Here is a 20998-nt window from a genome sequence, read left to right on the forward strand (position 1 = left end):
TTTTATATAAGGCGTACTTGTCACTCGGGTCAAGAAGTTTGTACTGAGTGCGTCATATTTGAACATGAATGGTCCCCACAGGTGCTGTACCTGGGCGGGCCGCCGCCGCCGCCCGCGGCGAGCACGCCCGCCCCCTCCCCCTCCCCCGCGCCCGCCCCCGCCGAGCCCCTCCCCACGCCCGCCACCCCGCGGGTGCCCACCGACGCGGACTACTTTAAAGGCGTCATACAGGACGTCCAGGTCAGTTCAAATCTATACTTGGTCAACCAGATCTTGACAGGAGAAAAAGGCGGCAAATTTGAAAAATGTAGGCGCGAAGGGATATCGTCCCATAGAAAATTTGAATTTCGCGCCTTTTTTTACTGACAAGATTTGGTTGACCAGCTATAATTAACATTTTAAATGTTCCCAATTTCTTTAATTACTTACGTAAAGACAGTTTAACTCACGTATTTCTAGTCACTCGCGCGAATGTTTCGCTGTCGTGGTCACTACCAAGTACTAGTGACTAAAAATACATGAGTTAAACCGTGAGTACAACTGACGAGGGTATAAATTCGGTTATTGCAAACGAGCCCCCCTCCCCCCAGATCTCGAACGGCGTGAACGTGACGATAGTGGAGTTCTTCCCGCTCCGCGTGGCCGGCCTCCGCCTGCCGCTGTCCTTCGGCGACGTGACGCTCGACCCGGCCGGCGTGCTGCCCGGCGAGGTGACCGACGACGCGTGCGCCTCCAGCCCGTGCCTGCACAACGCCACCTGCAGCGTCACGTGGAACGACTACACGTAAGACAGAGACAGACGTATGCCGCCGTCCCTCACCCGGCCGGCGAGGTGTCCGTTCAAACCGTGCCTGCATAACGCCTCCTGTAGCGTCACGTGGAACAACTACACGTAAGGACGGACAGAGCCGAGGTTTTACGAGCTATAATATTATGGCGTGGCCTGTAAAAAAAATAGAAGGTATTCTGTACAATTTTCCTTCGATATGAACACCATAAAAAATACAAACTTTGATATTTGTAGTATTGTAAGATGATGAGGCTAGCCAGTACAAGTGACAGTAACAGTAGCTAGAAATCAAACCAACACCTATATGCCATACTTGTTGCACTTTTGCGTTGTTCATTTGTTTGATAATGTAGTCTCTTGTTGTTTTGTTCATTTGTGAAAATATTGTTTCTCAGTGTATGTGTGTCAAATGTAATGCCGTATAAAATAAAAATATGTATAGTTGGTCAAGCCAAATTGTCAGTATATAAGAACAAAAAAAAACGATACTCATCCTTTTCTTTTGGGTGCTAGTACTAGTATAAGACAAACATGATTCTCTCTATGTTTGAAATGAGACAGTCCTTTGACCAGCTATACATGAGTAATGGCCAGTTCCACTAGTTGGTAGCTAGTAATGCTGTGACGGTAGGTGCTCGTGCCCCCGCGGCTACAAGGGCAAGCAGTGCGCCGAGGTGGAGTTCTGCCAGCTGCAGGCGTGCCCGCTCAACTCGCACTGCCGGAACCTCGACGGGGGGTGAGTACTACTTACTACTTGGAAGATACAACTAAACGGAGTAGCCATTAACAGGCTTTCCCCTCTGTCGCAAATAGGCGGCCAACGGTCATACACAATGTATGGACTGACGTTTATCTGACATGGCTATTTTTACGTTACGCATACATTTGACGTTCCCCTCCCCCGCAAAAATCGGCAGTTTTGTACAGAAAATTACAGACATGGCGTCTCCGTTTGATTATATCCTCCAAGACTTAACACTACCAGTTACCAGTGCTTTCTTATGTCATCCTAGTAATGTAAGCTTTACCTTTTAATTCCCTAAGGTACTTTTAACGCACACTGCTTTGTTTTATTAAAAAATCTGAATATACAGCCTGGCAAAAAAGAGTAGAAATTAAAAAGTGGCAACACTGTAGTAGTGTCGTCCCGTTTTTCTTAGATTGATTAGAAAGGGAATACTATGTGTTCTTAGTGAGATATATCCAAGGAAACATCTGTATCTAAGCATGCTTGTTCAATGACTGTTTCGTGTATGATTGTTTCTGTGTTATCTTCGAAATATACGAAAAAATAGTAGTTAGAGATGTAGTGCATAATCCTTTACTATCGTATTTTCCCGGAAACGCACGAACGTACTATGCTATTTCAGTCACTCTAAATACAAAAAGTACTGAGGTTGACTGAAGTAGCATGAGAAATATGAACGTTTCCAAGAAAATAGGATGGCAAAGGATTATGCACTACATATGTAATGGCGACCGCCAAACACGTCATCTGACGTGCGCAGCTACAGCACAATATCGACCTTCGTGCATCCCGAAAAGGTTCACGATGAGGCGTGGCGTTCAAAGTAAAGTAGGTACAAAGATTCCTTGTAATCGATCAACAGCTTATATAGATAACAAACTTTCGATTTTGCTGGATAAATGATGATTGATTAAGGTACCTACCGTTTGAAAAATGGTTTTTTATTTCTCATTCTTCTTGAACTCTATTTCTTAAGGATTTTATATGAGTTATTAATGTTTTATTGACGTGGAAGCATGGAAGCGCTGGTGGCCTAGCGGTAAGAGCGTGCGACTTGCAATTCGGAGGTTCAAACCCCGGCTCGTACCAATGAGTTTTTCGGAACTTATGTACGAAATATCATTTGATATTTACCAGTCGCTTTTCGGTGAAGGAAAACATCGTGAGGAAACCGGACTAATCCCAATACGGGCCTAGTTTACCCTCTGGGTTGGAAGGTCAGATGGCAGTCGCTTTCGTAAAAACTAGTGCCCACGCCAATTACCGGGATTAGTTGCCAAGCGGACCCCAGGCTCCCATGAGCCGTGGCAAAATGCCGGGACAACGCGAGGAAGATGATGATGGTTTTATTGACAGCTACGAATGCATATCCAACGCGACGTTCGACGGCGTGAACACGACGCTGGGCTACCGTCTGCGGCGGCCGCGCTCGCTGCACGGGGGCGCCGCCGTGCCGCCGCCCACCTCCGTCACCATAACATACAGGTCTACACACTATTCTACCTATACCACAGAACACAGACAATCCAACCTCTAGACATAGCATAGTCGCGCTACCCCCTCTGCCACACATACGGTAGCGTTACTCCATCTTCGAGTCAATCCCGTGCCGTGATTGGACCGTGTCTTTGAACGGACCAATCATGGCACGGGATTCGCTCACCTCGTCCCCCCGCACCCCCGTATTTTTGGCAGCATCGGTTTCATGAAAGAATTGGCCTAAGCTCAGTCTAGAGGTTGGATTGTCAGTGCCACAGAATAAATCATAGTACATACTAGTTACAGAAGACTCGCTCTCTAACAAAACGCGTCTGTTCGATCAGCACAGATATGGCCGCTAGGTGGCGACAGCGCCACGCGCGGCTTATGGCTACCCACCAAAATTGATGTGGATCGGATGTACTTTTAGCTACCTGTAGCAAAGGGATGAAATCGCGGAGTGAGCCACGCCTGCCTATACTAGTACACGTGACTATACCAAGAACCCTACATACTTTCCATCTGTTGGTAAATACGTTAAAATTATGACAATGAAACCTGTCTTTTTATAAACAATCACTAAACTAACAGCTAAGTCTAAGAAAATATATGCGAAAAAAATTACAGTTACGGCATAAAATAAGTAATAGTACTACCTACCGTACAGAAAGTACACTTCGTACAAAACCGAAGTTTAACAGCGATTCAGGGTCGAATCATGATATCCATTTCTAACTTATGGCACTATCCCTTTCGGCTATTTAAGGTTGTCAAAAATTCAAGTCATTATCTTATCTGTGGTCGTGCACGCAAAGGGACGTTAAGTGTCAACCCTAATTGCTGAGCCGAACGGAGCCGAGTTTGCCCGAAGTCTAGTGTCTCCCCACTGTTTACGGTACGTTGTGGTAACGGCAACCTATAATCCGCAGGACGAAACTCGGCGGCACCCTGTTCAGAGCGGAGAGCGTCGCCGGGCCGGACTCGTGGTTCACGGTCGGCGTGTACAAGGAGCAGGCGTCTCTGGAGTGGCGGCTCGGCGGGGCCTGGCCGGAGAAGAGGTCTGCACTAAAGTGTCTTTCGTCTGATGCCGGAACCACACTTCGCTATGCGTTATTTGTTATGCGCGTTATTCGGCCGCATACGACGAAGTGTGGAGGGTTCATTCGTCTATATTTGATATATTTGCCCGCATAACGCATAAGCGCGAATAGCAAATACGCCTATCCTGTCGGTTTTTTGAAACACTTCAAAGGACACGAATAAGCCGAATATGCGTCTCGACTGCCCACACTTCGTTCACTCATTCACTCGCTTACGCTTTTCAAAGTCAAAACGTACCATAAAGGTTTGGCACACCGGCACCAAGTTTGGCACACCGGCACGAAGTGTGGATGCCGTGTTTGTTGTTCGCTCACATAACAAATATTTGACCGAATACAGCGTAGTCGCATAACAAATAACCATATCTCGCAACCGAGCTAGCAAATCTGTAGCAGTTGTACGTCAGGGTTATCACTACTACGCATAAACTAAAGTACAAAAAATATATTTTCTTTGTTTTCAAACACACCAATATTATCAAGCAATAAAAAATCCATGTTAATATTTGAAATAAATGCGAAAAAAAAACGTGATTTTATAAACAAAATAACAGATACATTGAGACGCATCTAATATTGACATTGACCTGGTAATTTATATTATTTGACAGTAAATTGAACCGGGTTATATCGGAAGAGGGTCAACAAGGTTCTCGATCAATTTTATTAATCTTACATACAATAAAGTTAAAGCAAAATGTTTCATCATCATCGCCTACCCTGACACAAAACTGTCATATGCTACGGTTTTGCTAGCTCCGTTGCGGGGTATGCAAATAACGCATAGCGAAGTGTGGTTCCAGCATTAGAACTGTTCGAGGAATCTATTCAATACTGTGTTTGAGGGCGTCTGCTAGCTGACGCGTGTAGGGTGACCAAGTTAAAAAAACCTAACAAGATAATTATCATTTTGCAACAGGTCCATACGGCGCTCCCTCCAGACGCACTCGCAGTGGAGCGTGCTCAAGATTGCCGTAGCGAGAGACATGCTCACTGGTATGTACTTTATCTTATTATATGTACACTCGCAAAGCCCAATGTACATATTTGTATGCAGAGGTGCTAAGCTAATAGCTTTACTGACTGTACATTGCACAGACAAGACATCCTCTAGACTGAGCATAGTAACGCTACCCCCTCTGCTACAAATATACGGTAGTTTTACTCCATCTTCGAGTCAAACTGTCTTTGTGTGACGTCCGTGTCTTTGAACGGACCAATCACGACACGGGACTCGCTCACCTCGTCCCCCGCACCCCAATATTTTAGGCACCATCGGTTTCATGAAATAATTGGATAAGAGGATTCCTAGTCTATGGTACATTGTAATGAACTCTTCGAAGGCCTCAAACATATCTGAACAATCTAACAGCTAAACGAGATGGCGCTGTACGGCTCTGTACATTACGTGGTAACTCTGATTGTCAAAAGTTGGCCTTAGACCGTTCAGTGACCTCAAAACACATGGCGCAGTACAGCGCCATCTGTTTCGGCTGTCAAACTAGGTAGCACGATTGTCTTAGAATCAATAACTCTTTGATTTAAACTTGTTTTATCTCCGTTTAGCGGCATTTGTAGACCCGACCGGGCACGACGAGATCACCACGACGTCGCCGATAGACCAGGCGGCCTGGCAGCTGCTGCTGACCGACGGGCAGATCTACCTCGGCGGCTCGGCGCCGCAGGAACACACGCTGCAGCCCACGGTACCTGTCATACTATACATATACTTGGTCAAGCAAATCTTGTCAGTAGTAAAAGGCGGCACATTTGAAAAATCGCGGGTTAGCAACACTGTTTTCGAATACTTCCAAAATCGCGTGTCATCTGTGTTTTATCTGTGGAATGTGGACCGTGAATGACAGCCATCATGTTTGTTTACATTCTGAATCGTTGCTATTTCAAGATAAATTTCTACTGTCACCAGTAATACCAATATATTAAATAAGATTGTGCATAAACTTAAGCAAAGTCAAGGTGCCTACAATGTACAATCATGCTCGTTGATCGTAAATATTTGTAAAATTTGAGGTTATGATAATTACATGTTTTGGTTCGATGTACATTGCTGCTTCTTTGTACATTCTTAGCGCAATACTGCTCTTGAAGTGTTGCTCTACTTCACTTTGCTGTACATTGCTACTGGCATAATTTGCTTGACAGACTATTAAAAAAATGTCACATTACAATTTTTTTTATAATACTTTTCACACATTAAAAGTTATATCCTCAGGTGGAAACGTCCACGGAACAAAACGTGTTCGAGTACACGGAGGGAGACGGGTTCACGACGGATAACGACGCCGGCAAATACTTCAAGGTAAGACTAATGTAATTATATTAGAAGGGGACAAAAGATATGCCGCGCCGCGAGAAACTTGCGATGGAAGATTTGGCGATTGCACGGGTATTAACGGTTTACCTCAACAGCTCGAAGTATACTTCTATTTTAAATTGTGTTCGGCTAATCCCTCGGCGGCATCACTAGTTAATTTATACTAAAATGTATTGCTGTGATATACAGGGTAGCGATGTTCAGTCAGCAGCAATAGTTGCTAAGCGGGCGAGGCGTAACAAGAGCGCGTCAAGGTAATTTTGAACACCTCGCCCGCTTAGCAACTTCTGCTGCTGACTGTACAATTGAAAATAAATAAAAAATAGAACATGTTTGCGTGATATTTTTCTATCGAACCAAAGTAACCTTTTAAGGTTTTGATTAGAGTCTGCCTTTGCAAATATATAATTATAGTCGAATACCTAGCGTGTTTAAAAAAAACTACAATTTTGCGTCTCCTCTTAATCACAGATGTAATTTAGCTAAGTTTTTTTACCGAAAATTAAGTTAAAAACTATTTAATTGTTACCCCAGCCTCGCCATTATTGGAATGGGATAAGCTTCAAGGTATGATGCATTTATCAGTGGCCCAAAGTTGCTTATTTGTTTAATAAATATTAGAGTAAGACATTTTGAACAGACTTATGTAGCCGTATGTAGATACACATAAATATGTATGTGTAGGGTATGATTGTTACTAAGTTTAGGGTAGTTTTAGTTCATTATCAATAATACAGTTAGCTTCCGACTGCAGACTTTCATTGACGTTGCATTGGCGACGACTCGGGAATTTTACCGTTTTAGATTACAAATATTACAAATCAGTGATAAATTTCGTTACGCGGTGTCAAAATGCCGATCGGTAAAGTGGAACCTTTCGATTTACAGTCGAAACAGTGGTTAAATTACATACGCCGCGTAAAACAATTTATATTACTCAACGAAATCAAAACAGAATTGAAAGTGGCAACGTTAATAACATTAGTCGGTGAACCCACGTATAATTTAATGTGTGATCTGTGCGCGCCTGCTAATCCGGAGGACAAAACGTTTGGGGAGTTGGAACAATTAATGACAAATCATCTTGAGCCCAAGCGGTCGGTTATCGCCGAACGCCATGTTTTTAGATTACGTAGACAACGAGTGGGCGAATCGTTATCGGATTATTTACAAAATTTAAAACATTTAGCGGTAACCTGTGTTTTTGGTACTACATTAGAGGAAAACTTAAGAGATCAGTTTGTGTCCGGATTGGCGAGTGATGATATGAGATCGCGGTTATTCGCGGAGACTAATATCGATTACAAAAAGGCGGTGGAGCTAGCTCTGGCGTTAGAGGCGGCCGAGAAACATGCGGAGGCGAGTGCGAGTGGTGTGCGCGGGTGCATGAGTGCGAGTGCAGGCGGTGCGAGTGGCAGCGGCGCGAGCGCAGGCACCGGCGGCGCGGCCGCTGGCGCGCTCGGCGGCGGCGGCGCGGCGGGCGAGGGCCTGCACGCCGTGCGGGGAGCGCGGCACGGCGCGCCCGCGACGGCGGCGTCGGCGGCAGCGGCGGCGGCGGCTTGTTGGCGATGTGGTAAACAACACCGACCAGATAAGTGCCGTTTTAAACAATATAATTGTGATAAGTGTCAACGTAAAGGACACCTTAAAAATATGTGTAAGTTGCCTGAGAATAAGGGACAAAATAGGAGACATTTTTTTATGGAGGAGGAGTCGGATGAGTCCGATAGTGACTTTTATCACATCCGGGTGTGCGCGTCAGGAGAAAAACCGTTTTTTGCAGATGTTACAATTGACAGTTCTGTGATTAAATTTGAAGTGGACACTGGTAGTCGAATTTCTGCCATTAACGAAGTGGATTATTTACGTTATTTCCCTGATTACCCTTTGTTTAATGATGATATTAAACTTTGTGCGTATGCAGGCTCGTTGATCAAATCAGTGGGCTATATTCTATTAACTGCATCGATAAATAATGTTACAAAAAGAGATTTAAAGTTGTATGTTATTAAAAATGGTAGCCGCCCATTGCTAGGTAGATCGTGGATTCGTCGTTTCAATATTAAGTACTTCGACATACACAATATTGAGACGGACGAGGATAATTTTGTTCAGAATCGATTTGTCAACGAGTTAACTCGAGAATTTCCACAAGTGTTTACAGATGGTTTAGGAAAGTGTAAAAAGTCAATTCGATTACAACTCGCAGATAATGAACCGGTTTTCATACGCGCTCGGCCCGTGCCGCTCGCGCTGCGCGCGGCCGTCGAGAGGGAGATCGTGCGGATGGAACAGGAAGGTTCTATACACCCGGTAGATCAGTCAGACTATGGTACTCCTATAGTACCCGTGATTAAACCGTCGGGAGAAATTAGGATCTGTGGGGATTATAAAACCACCATTAACCCAAAACTCAAAAGGGACTATTATCCCCTCCCCCGTATTGATGAGTTATTCGCAGCGTTAAGCGGGGGACAAGAATATTCAAAAATAGATCTGACTAGAGCCTATATGCAGGTACCGTTGGAAGAAAAATCCCAGGCGGCCACGGCTATATCTACACATATTGGAACGTATGTTTATAAAAGAACTCCGTACGGATTGAGTTGCGTGCCTGAAAAATTCCAGAAAATTATGGAAGAAACTTTGCGAGGTTTACCAAACACGGTGGTGTTTTTAGATGATATTTGTGTTACAGGCAAGGATAGAGAGACACATATGAAAAATCTGCGAGCGGTAATCGAAAGACTGGCAGAAATGGGTTTAACTGTAAAAATTGAAAAATGTAAATTCTTACAAAAAAGGGTTTCATATCTTGGATTTGTGATCGACCGACACGGGTTGCATCCCGATAAGTCAAAAATAGTAGCTATTTCAAATGCACCGCGACCGGGTAATGTTACGCAATTAAAAGCGTTTTTGGGACTGGTTAACTATTATGGTAAATTTTTGCCTAATTTAAGCACTCTATTACATCCTCTATATAACCTATTAAAAAAAGAGGTCACGTGGGAGTGGAATGAAAATTGTGAAAATTCGTTCAACAAAATTAAATCTTTATTAAGTAGTGACAAAGTTTTAACACATTATGACCCAAAGTTGCCCTTAATTTTAGCGGTTGACAGTAGTGCTTATGGCATCGGAGCGATTTTAACACACAAGTTTGCCGACGGTACCGAAATGCCAATCAGCTGTGCTTCGAGAACGCTTACAGATGCCGAGAAAAATTATAGTCAGCTAGACAAAGAAGCATTAGCAATTTTTTATGGAGTACAAAAACATCACCAATATTTATTTGGTAGGCAATTCCTACTGAAAACGGACCATAAGCCATTGACGTATATTTTTGGACCAAAAGGGGGTATTCCTCAAACGGCAGCAAGCAGGCTGCAGCGATGGGCGGCAAAGTTGGCTGCATATGACTTTCAGATTGAGTACGTTGCTTCAAAAAGTAACGTGAGCGCAGACGCACTCTCGCGTTTGCCGTTACAAAGTAAGTCACAGAAGACAAGGGAGGATGAAGAATGTCACTATTTATTTTTTACGGACGAGACTTTACCGATAAGTTTTAAAGAAATAGCAATAGAAACAAAGAAGGACTCGATACTTAGTAGAGTGGTAGGTTTTATTTTGTTCGGTTGGCCGGATCGATGTGACGATGAACAAGTGAAACCTTTTTATTTTAGAAGAGCGGACTTAAATCTACAACATGGGTGCATTGTATATAAATATAGAATAGTAATTCCACCGAAATACCAACAAAAAGTGTTGGCGGAAATTCATGAAGGCCATTTAGGAGTTGTTAAAATGAAATCGATCGCGCGTAATTATGTTTACTGGCCATCCATTGATAAAGATATCGAAACAATAGCCAAGGAATGTGACGCGTGCTGCAGCGTGCGTGACGCCCCCCCGCGTGCCAGCCTACATCCCTGGGAGTTTCCGGACACCGTGTGGCAGCGTTTGCATGCGGATTTCGCACAATTTAATGGAAAGTATTATATTGTGTTAGTAGACGCGCATTCTAAGTGGTTGGAGGCGGAAGAGATCCGTAGTACGTCAGCAAAAGATACAATAACATTCCTAAGATCCCTTTTTGCGAGATTTGGTCTTCCGCGACAATTAGTGACCGACAATGGACCCCCGTTCCAAAGCGAAGATTTTAAACAATATTGCGCAAACAATATGATTAAGCATACCACCTCCGCCCCGTACAAACCACAAACCAATGGGACGGCAGAAAACACTGTTAAATCAGTAAAAAAGGCTTTAAAAAAGGCATTGTACAAGGGACAGGATCTAGCAACAGGCCTACACAAGTTTCTTTTTCAATACAGAAACTGTGAACACGCGAGTACTGGAGTAGCGCCCGCGGTCGCGTTACTCGGTCGACGCCTGCGCAACCGGCTCGACGCCCTGCGACCGGAGACCGCCGAGGTCGTGCGCCGGGCACAACAAAGGCAGGTGGAGGCAGCCGGCGGTCGCGATAGGGAATTTCAGTTAGGAGACGAAGTACTGGCAAGAGATTATTCGAGTCGCGGAGGTAAATGGACTCCGGGTAAGATTGGGGCAAGAACGGGACCAGTGTCCTATAAAATAAATTTAGACGGAGGGACCAGCTTTCGTAGACACGCGGATCAAATACTACCTGTGCGCCGCACGAGATTTTCCTTAGCTGGCCCGAGTTCATCGTCCGAAGGACACACGGAAAACACGGACGCTGTTCCTCAGTCACCAACAAAGGAAGCCGTAAGTCCAACAAAGGAAGGTTCAGCAGGTGAAAGCGAGTTTGATTCTGCTTCGGAAGGATCCGAAGGATGCTTGGCAGACCTACCCAAAAACCAAAGTCTAACACCTCCCACAGAAGACAGCAGCGAACGCGCTAAAAGGGCATTTAGAAGGGAGAAAAGGTTACGGGGGGTGGAATAGAGTAAATAAATAAATAAATAGCATAATAGTTATTAACTAATAGATTAAAATAATACTAGTCCTAAGTTTTCATTATAGTCGTTAACCAGTGCCGACGCCGCGCCGATGAGAAAGTAAAATGTGTGCACTTATTGCTTAAGTATTGCCTAGTATTAAGTTGTACCTATTTATGTATAGAAACATAATATCAATTACAGACTCATGTGTTGTGCATATAAGTTGTATTGAGTACCTATATACTTGTATTAGTTAATAAGGGAAAGGATTTTCTTATTACAAAACCTTATTCTTATTTCTTACGTATGCCTTAAATAGGGCTAAGACTGAAGTGTGAATTATTTATCTATAAGGGGGAAGAAATGTAGGGTATGATTGTTACTAAGTTTAGGGTAGTTTTAGTTCATTATCAATAATACAGTTAGCTTCCGACTGCAGACTTTCATTGACGTTGCACCAACCTGTACCAACGAATAATACATAAACATAAAACATAAACATAATTTATTAAAAAAACACGTATTTGATGGTTACATTTGTATAAATCAAAAACTTTAAGAATAGTGATGGTTTACATGTGCCTAAACTAGGAATTAGTTTATAATTAAGTTAATAGTTGTTTATGTGACTGCTACATAATGAATGGCATTACAATATGAGTAAAGCGAGTTTCATAAAAACATCACTCGAGTTAAAATACCTAATTATGCACAGGTGCATACACTGCTTTATTTACAAACATATTTTATTATAAGCTCTACATATATGATGTGTTCAGAAACCGCATGTCACGACCGTCATTACGCTCGCCGTAATTTTCGGTTTTTGAACAATTTGAACGCATCGTAGTGTTTATGATATGTGTGTAGATAAAACGATTTATTTGTCACTGTATACAGTATTAGCCACTATTGGAACGTAAAAAGCCTTAAGGTATGACTGCATGTATCGGTGCATGTATATTGCATCTCTTTCTAGCTGAACATTATAATTCTCTTGAGATAATTATAAAACTAAATTTCACCCCATACAAAAAGTTCCACTCCGTCACATTTTCTGGGGACAAAAAACAAGACAGCGAAATTAAAGAATAGGGAATATTACGCCAAACTCCCCTACGCAGACTTTGGCATAATATTCCCTATTCTTTCATTTCGCTGGCGCCACTTCCACAATCCGTCTGAATCTAAGGGTCTACCGCAAACGAGAGAGTCGAAATTTTGTTATCTAACCTCTCTATCACTCTTGCATATTAGAGCGATAAAGAAGCAGATAGCTGAGTTGCGATTTCGCGTTTCCCGGTAGGTCCTTCGTAAACAAACCGCCTGATGCATCGATGTCATATTTTATTGTCTGTAAAAACTTGTCAAAAAACAGTTTGAGACACAGTATGTATACTATACGTTACTCTATGGTTTAGGTATGATGGGTGCTAGTGGTGCAGTCTGGCGGCAGAACATTGCAGTAATACTTAGTACCGTCTTTACTATAAGGGCACACGGGGCCCGTGCCCAGGGCCCCCATCCTCAGGGGGCCCCCAAGAACAGACAGTAACAGTATTATTGATTACCCATTAGAAGATCATAGTAGAAAAATGTTAGTTAAATTAGCTTTCTTTACTTTCCAAAAGGGCCCCAAATTCTTATGTGCCCAGGGGCCCCAGCATAGTATAATGCTGGCCAAATATCAAATATCAACATTTATTCAGCAAATAGGCCACAAGGGCACTTTTACACGTCAATATGGAATTTACGTACAGCAAAAAAAAACACATCAATAATTATAAAATACAACTAAGCCGTAAATATCAAATCAAACTAACATAGACATGTATAAAGCCTCTAAATGTCGAATTACAAAAAACGCAATAACAATAGTATTGAAAAAAAAAACACAAAGATACAAAAACTATAATCTACAATTATTTAGAGATGTAAATGTCTCTATGTGTCATCATAACTAAAAGATTACAATATATAGTAGTTAATCAAATTATCCTTAGAGATGTATAGGGTCTCCAAGAGTCAAAATCCTGTATACCTAATTAAAACATTCACTAAATTAAAGAAAATGATAGTAAAAATAAAATAGCATACGAGAACCGAATGAGGTGTGTCAATGTAATTATACTCAAAAATAAAGTTACTAAATATAATAGCTCGTGTTAGCTTAAATAGACCAGTCTCCACAAACATTATTGCACATTATTGCCCTGGTAATACTCCCTATTTGGAGCCATAAATGAAGTGGCAGTATATATGATGTTGTGTCCAGGGCTGCATGGGCGCCGTGTACGTGGGCGCGCTGCTGCTGCCGTTCTTCACCGACGAGGAGCTGTTTGTCGGCTCGGCGGCCGCCAAGCTCGACGCGCACCCACACTACGAACTCATGTGAGTGCACTTTACATCCCGACACTTTTTAACACTCGAAGGATATTTTTATATTACTACATTTCGACTGCGGAGGCAGCAAAATCAGTAAATCGGGACGAAAAATCAGTCAGCCTACCTCATAGAGAAAAAAATACATAGAGTGCTCACTCCATACATCAGTTTTAGTACCAAAAAGACTATTAGCATCTAGCATCGAGTAGCGGAACTATCAGTACTGCTACTTGACAATAGATGTAGCACCGACCGGAAAGTCTTATCTCAACAGCATAAGACTTTCCGGTCGGTGCTACATCTATTGTCAAGTAGCAGTACTGATAGTTCCGCTGCTCGATGCTAGATGTAGACACTGAAATTAATAGTCTGAACTGATGTATGGAGTGAGCACCCTTGTCTTACTATATTTCTCTATGGCCTACCTACAATCTTCAGTTTGTACATTTTTCTGTGTTTGTGCAATAAAGTTTAAATAAATAAGTAAATAATCTTTAGGCCGTTGTTTTCGCCGGACAGCGGATCGTGTTACGCGACTACGTCCGGCTTGTCGGCTGTCTGTTAGTACACCTTAGAAGACAAGACATCGTCGCTTAACACGGACAATTATTATTGTCCGGTGAAAACAACAGACGAGAGCGGCCTTACAGCTTATTAAAAGTGAATTTTCCGTTCGTAATAATCTCTCTCTGTAATATCTTGCAATATGCTGCGTCCTGGTAATTTTGAACATGTCGCCCACTTAGCAAGTTCTGCTGCTGACTGTACCTATTCTAACAGTATGTATTTTATTATATTCATTTGTAGTAAAAATAGTCCTGCAAAACGATTTTTAACATACTTCTAATAATAATGTCGGTTTTTTGTTTTTCTAACTGCTAAAAAAGTATTTCTGATAAATTGCAAACTGTAAAATTAAGATAAGACTTATCCAATAACAAGACTTAATCATTATTACCTACTTTAACTAGAGATCTTTGTAGTGGTTTTTTGTTTAGATTTTTTTTTTAACCCGCATATATGTGAATGTGGTTCAGTGAAGGGGACGGACTGAAAATCAGCGCTGCGCAGGCAATTTGTAATGAAATGACTGACGCAGCGTATGCTGAGCCCGTTCCTTTTGCCGCACAATTATTCTTATTTTTTCAATCCTTATGTTTTGTAACCTGTATGCTTTTTGTGTTGCAATAAATGGTTTCTTATTCTTATTTGTGGTGCACAGAAGCGGCAGGCCGTGGGGCACCGCCGACGGCGGCACCACGATCGGCTGCGTGCTGTGCCTCGAGCAGGACTGCGCCCGAGGCGGCCGCTGCGAGGACGTGCGCTCCTCGTACGCGTGCGCGTGTCCCGCAGGTTACTCCGGTGACTACTGCGAGGTCAGTCCGGGTATACTTTGTAGCTTTCTAGTAGACCCCGAAGGCTTATCCTATTGTCTATTGTTCAGTAAAACCGCACGTGCTACTTACCTGCAAAAAAGGGTCCTAATTATTCTATTTGGCACCTGAGCGCGGGCTAGTCCGACGCTCAAAAAACCAGTGTAGGTGCGCTCTCCGATAACGCGCCTTTGTTACGCATCTCGATGACACATTTTAGACTGGTTCTGTAGCGTTCGACTCGCCGGCACTCAGTAACCGAAGTACCGATTTTTTATGCAGGTGGTTGTGGCACGTGGCACGAGCGGTTTTTCTTAACAATAGACAATAGGATTAGCCTTCGGGGTCTATTAGCAAGCTACAAACTATACCCTGCGTCTCTCATCAATCATCATCTGTATATTGAGTGCAATGCGGCTAAAGTGTAAATGTAAAATGACTTAGCAACAGTTTCGTAGTTGGTGAGAAATAATAAGCAACTTGTATTTAATTTGGACATACCCACATGTTTATAAGAATATACTTATACAACTTCACTATAGGTAAGCATGTTCGTGTATCTATTTTTATATGTAATGTCTCGTAAATGACACGCTGTAGTTTTAATTAGTTATTTGTTATTAATTAATTTGTTAATAAGCTGCATGCTCACTCATATTTTATGATTTATTTTGTATTTTCTCTATTTAAGTGAAATGTTATATTTCTTTTTGAGAAAATAAATTTCTTTAACCATATATTACAACGTGCACATGCATCCGGAGTACACAGGTCTTTACTCGAAAACAATAGTCATTCCTTTCAATGACATTTCATGGTTGTAAACTTGGAACGTTAGTGCATAACTACGTCCATAGTCAGTGAGCGCGCGGTATTTATTTTATATATATTTCTAGTTTATTTATTACATTATTTTTAGTGTAAAACTAATTGAAATATAATTTCCAGACCGATATAAACGAGTGCTTGCATAACAAATGCCAGAACGGAGCAACGTGTCGGGATCTCGTGGCCAACTACACCTGCGAATGCCCTCAAGGATTTACCGGACAATTGTAAGTGCATTTATGGTACATTTTATTATATAACTAAAATCAATAGATCATCCCGAAATTCGTCAAGGAGTGAAAAAGATAAGTACAATAAAAACTAAAGTAGTTTACATTTATATAAATTTTACATTGATCTATTTCACCCTTCACGCAGCTGCGAAACGGACATCGACGAGTGCGCGTCCACACCGTGCGAGCACGGCGGCACGTGCACGGACACGCCGGGCGGCTTCGTGTGCACGTGCGCGAGCGAGTGGCGCGGCGACCGCTGCGAGACGCCGCGCGAGCGCACGTGCGCGCACCAGCCGTGCCAGCACGGCGCCACGTGCAGGGACGTGCCAGGTATTGTGTAATGATACGACAACGGATTTATATTAAAGGACCTTTCAGATCCTCATTAATTTACATTCCGATTACAGCAAAAATTAAGAAATTCAAGATGGAGGCCGTTTTTTTTAAATGGCATTATGGCAAGTGTATGATAGTTTTATAAAACATTACAACCCGTACCCGCGGACTGGATGCCGTTCATACATTTGGTCGAACGCAATGTATGAATGGCCTTGATTTGCCTGACCTGGTCCAATTAGCGGCCTTATCCTCGTAAGATCCATATCATAAAAAGTTTTGCAATTTTTTATTTGAACCTTATTCTATAAGTAAATTGGAACGAATTTCGTTTGTTTTAAAACGCAATCAAACAAAAGAAATGCTGCTGTATTTGTTTCATTAGATTGCAACGAATATGTAAATTTTAATGTACATGTAGACTCACGAGGTTATACATTTAATCTGAGACATTAGTGAGCATGTGTGCACGTTGCAGACGCACCGCGCGGCAACAACTACACGTGCACGTGCTCCAGCGGCTGGGTGGGCGTGCACTGCGAGCGCGCGTTCTGCGAGCTGCAGCCGTGCGAGCACGGAGCCTGCGTCACCGACGGGGAGGTACGTAGCGGTCGGACTGAACCGCTGGCACAGTACAAGAACAGTAGTGAATCTTCATATAAATGTGCCGCTGCCGGCTTGAATGTGTGCGTGCGCGCCGGGCGCCGTGTAAGCACGCGCTGCCACGCACACATTCGCATAATATATGGGGGAATACGGTGGCGGCAGTGTGGGCCGTACCGCGACTGTGATCGCGCGCATTCGAGTACGCTCGCATTTGCCTGCTCTTACCGGCCTTAATTTATACCTCATTTATGAATTGATAGAACATTTCATTATATTATATAAATAGAAACCTAGTGCTACTTATAATACGCAAATAATATTTTAACTAAAAATAAAAGTGACAACCCTAAGCGCCAACGCAAGAGTAGGTAAAAAACTTGCCGAGCGGCCTTAGATTCACTACTGTTCTTAGTATACTGTGCCGCTGGCGGTCGCGTATACTGACGGCGACTACTGGCTCAATGTGTGGCCGCCCTAAGCTAATTACAGTAGATATGTGGTGCTAATTTACCGTACCGCCCTAGTGCGGTGACTAGCACTATACGTGCGTATGTCGAAAATTTAAAAGGCCATATGTACTGTAAAACGTTGTACAATACACGTGCGAAAAAGTATTTCCTACTTTTCGCACTTGTATCGTAGTGTAATATTAACGACTTTATTTGTTTTTTGTGCAATAATAGTTAGATTATGTCACTGCTAACTACATAATTGTGCGTTTGTGAAACGAGCTGAAAGCGAGTTTCATAAAAACATCACACGGGTGCTTTAATGCCTAATTATGCACAATTACACATTGCTTTATCTACACACATGTTATAAGCTCTCGATGATAGATCAGTTAGATCTCCTAGTGTTCCGCGCCATGAAAGCTGGTTTAAAACCACGTAAGACGTGGTGCAAAATAAATAATAATAAATAAATATTAGAGGACATTTTACACAAATTGACTAAGCCCCACGGTAAGCTCTAGGTTTGTGTTGTGGGTACTTAGACAACGATATATATAATATACAAATACTTAAATACATAGAAAACAACCATGACTCAGGAACAAATATCTGTGCTCATCGCACAAATAAATGCCCTTACTGGGATTCGAACCCAGGACCGCGGCTTCACAGGCAGGGTCACTACCCACTAGGCCAGACCGGTCGTCAAAAATGATTCAGTAAACTTATAAATAAATGTAACCCATATTATTTATCCTAGGTACCGGCCTGCGCGTGCGACCCCGGCTTCACGGGCGTGCACTGCGAGACGGAGAGGGACGAGTGCGCGGAGGGGGGCGCGCAGCGCTGCCTGCACGGCGGCACGTGCCGGCACACGCGAGGCGGGTTCCTGTGTGTCTGCCCGCCAGGTGAGTCCATACCTCCATACCAACACCATAAACTTATTTTATTTTTGGTTAAACTTTATTGCACAAAGATATACAATTATGTATGTACCAATGGCGGACTTAATGCCAAAAGGCATTCCCTACCAGTCAAACAAAGCATATTATCATAGAGAAAAAAATACATAGAGTGCTCACTCCATACATCAGTTTTATACCAAAAAGACTATTAGCATCTAGCATCGAGTAGCGGAACTATCAGTACACTTGACAATAGATGTAGCACCGACCGGAAAGTCTTATCTCAACAGCATAAGACTTTCCGGTCGGTGCTACATCTATTGTCAAGCAGCAGTACTGATAGTTCCGCTACTCGATGCTAGATGTAGACACTGAAATTAATAGTCTGAACTGATGTATGGAGTGAGCACTCTTGTCTTACTATATTTCTCTATGATATTATAAACTTTTATGGCATGTTACTACCTATTTTTTATGAAATTGGTTCTTTTTTTTAGCGAAAATTATTTACCTTCCACTTATTATTGACTATGTAAGCGAAGGTCTACGTTTTGACTCTGGCATTTTGCTTTTGTATGTCCGGATGTTCTCCTCTACAGGTCACAATTCTCAACCGATTCTTGTGAAATTTTGTGACCAGATTCTATGAGTAAATAAAATTTTTTTGTCGATCCCGTTTTTGGAAATTTTCAAAAATGGAGGAGTTGTGATACCTCGCGCTTAAACAAATAGTCGTATCGATATCATAAGAGTATTTTCTTTTTGAGACATATGTACATAGTAAATGGCAAAAAATGCAGAAAAATTGTATTGCTGGTTTAGGCGGTATTTAGATATTTAGTTTGTACTCGAGAATGAGTAGCCGAATTTCGTCAACTTAGCTAAGAACTATCATGGCGCATTTTGTAAACAATCGCTTTTTAGGGTTCCGTAGCCAAATGGCAAAAAACGGAACCCTTATAGATTCGTCATGTCTGTCTGTCTGTCCGTCTGTCCGTCTGTCCGTCTGTCCGTCTGTCTGTCCGTCCGTATGTCACAGCCACTTTTCTCCGAAACTATAAGAACTATACTGTTGAAACTTGGTAAGTAGATGTATTCTGTGAACCGCATTAAGATTTTCACACAAAAATAGAAAAAAAACAATAAATTTTTGGGGTTCCCCATACTTCGAACTGAAACTCAAAAATTTTTTTTTCATCAAACCCATACGTGTGGGGTATCTATGGATAGGTCTGCAAAAATGATATTGAGGTTTCTAATATCATTTTTTTCTAAACTGAATAGTTTGCGCGAGAGACACATCCAAAGTGGTAAAATGTGTGTCCCCCCCCCCCTGTAACTTCTAAAATAAGAGAATGATAAAACTAAAAAAAATATATGATGTACATTACCATGTAAACTTCCACCGAAAATTGGTTTGAACGAGATCTAGTAAGTAGTTTTTTTTTATACGTCATAAATCGCCTAAATACGGAACCCTTCATGGGCGAGTCCGACTCGCACTTGGCCGCTTTTTTGTTTGCACACAGAAAGTCTGGGTTCGATCCCCAGTAAGACATAACTTTTTGTATTTTTTTTTTCACTTAAACTTCGTATTTTTTTTAATAAATTAAAATCTTTGTATTGTTGATTGATCAAACCGCTGTGTGGCGCTGTCATCGTGCACGGTTCCAATAAGCTATGCTCGCGAGGTCTACAGCTCACAGAGCCACTAGTTTTAATTTATGGTTCATTTAAGCTGACTAAATGATTGATGACTAGCCGTCTTTAAAAAAGGAGGTTATCATTTCGACCGTTTTTCAACTTTCGTGCCACCGACCTAATTGGTGAGTTTACAAACGTGGCCACTTCGTAACGCTATCGTAGGTCGAGTTTGTTCCCACGGAGCGTTCCTTTTCTCTTATCTTTCGGAGCCGAAACTTGAACCTAAACTAGTCCACTAAAAGTAAACCTTATCATGATGCAGCAAGGTTGACAATAGACTAAACGCTACTGGTGTACAGATGTAGTGCATAATTATTTTCAGTTGTATTTTCACGGAAACGTACGAACGTTTCATGCTATTTCAGTCAGTCTGGGTGCAAAAAGGACGGGTTGACTGAAGTAGCATGACAAATACGAACGTTTCCGAGAAAATACGATGGAAAACAATTATGCACTACATCTGCCGGAGTTATGAGGTTTCGCCCCACGTTCGGTCAGCTGTTGAAATCTTATCTCGCCGCGCGCGATCTGCCGTGCTGATAAATGATAACGGTGATAACAGGACGGCGGCGCTCAAACTGTGACGCTGATAAAACCCACTGAAAATGGAGTAACGTTTTGAAAAAAGATTTTTAATAAAAAATTACCGACGCACAATAGTTTAATTTAATATATTAAATAAAAAAATATTATAGAACAATTTTACACAAATCGATCTAGCCCCACAGTATGCTCAAGAAGGCTTGTGTTGTGGGTACTCAGGCAACGATATACAATATACAAATGCATGAAAATA

At 42.2% G+C, this 20998-nt stretch overlaps 1 protein-coding gene across 1 annotated transcript in view; it reads left to right on the plus strand.

The window, feature by feature from the left end:
- LOC134661543 (protein crumbs) overlaps window positions 1-20998 on the plus strand; it is a 136827-nt gene that overhangs the window by 107564 nt on the left and 8265 nt on the right. The window contains exons 30-43 of the mRNA XM_063517675.1: window positions 82-240; window positions 591-784; window positions 1422-1526; window positions 2895-3023; window positions 3947-4075; window positions 5037-5113; window positions 5684-5823; window positions 6351-6437; window positions 13653-13768; window positions 14985-15138; window positions 16084-16190; window positions 16342-16529; window positions 17014-17135; window positions 18354-18501. Of these exons, the coding sequence (XP_063373745.1) occupies window positions 82-240; window positions 591-784; window positions 1422-1526; window positions 2895-3023; window positions 3947-4075; window positions 5037-5113; window positions 5684-5823; window positions 6351-6437; window positions 13653-13768; window positions 14985-15138; window positions 16084-16190; window positions 16342-16529; window positions 17014-17135; window positions 18354-18501 (1855 nt within the window). The remainder of the gene's footprint in view (window positions 1-81; window positions 241-590; window positions 785-1421; window positions 1527-2894; window positions 3024-3946; window positions 4076-5036; window positions 5114-5683; window positions 5824-6350; window positions 6438-13652; window positions 13769-14984; window positions 15139-16083; window positions 16191-16341; window positions 16530-17013; window positions 17136-18353; window positions 18502-20998) is intronic.

This window comes from Cydia amplana, chromosome Z, assembly GCF_948474715.1.
Source record: "Cydia amplana chromosome Z, ilCydAmpl1.1, whole genome shotgun sequence".
In the NCBI taxonomy this organism is placed as follows: domain Eukaryota; kingdom Metazoa; phylum Arthropoda; class Insecta; order Lepidoptera; family Tortricidae; genus Cydia; species Cydia amplana.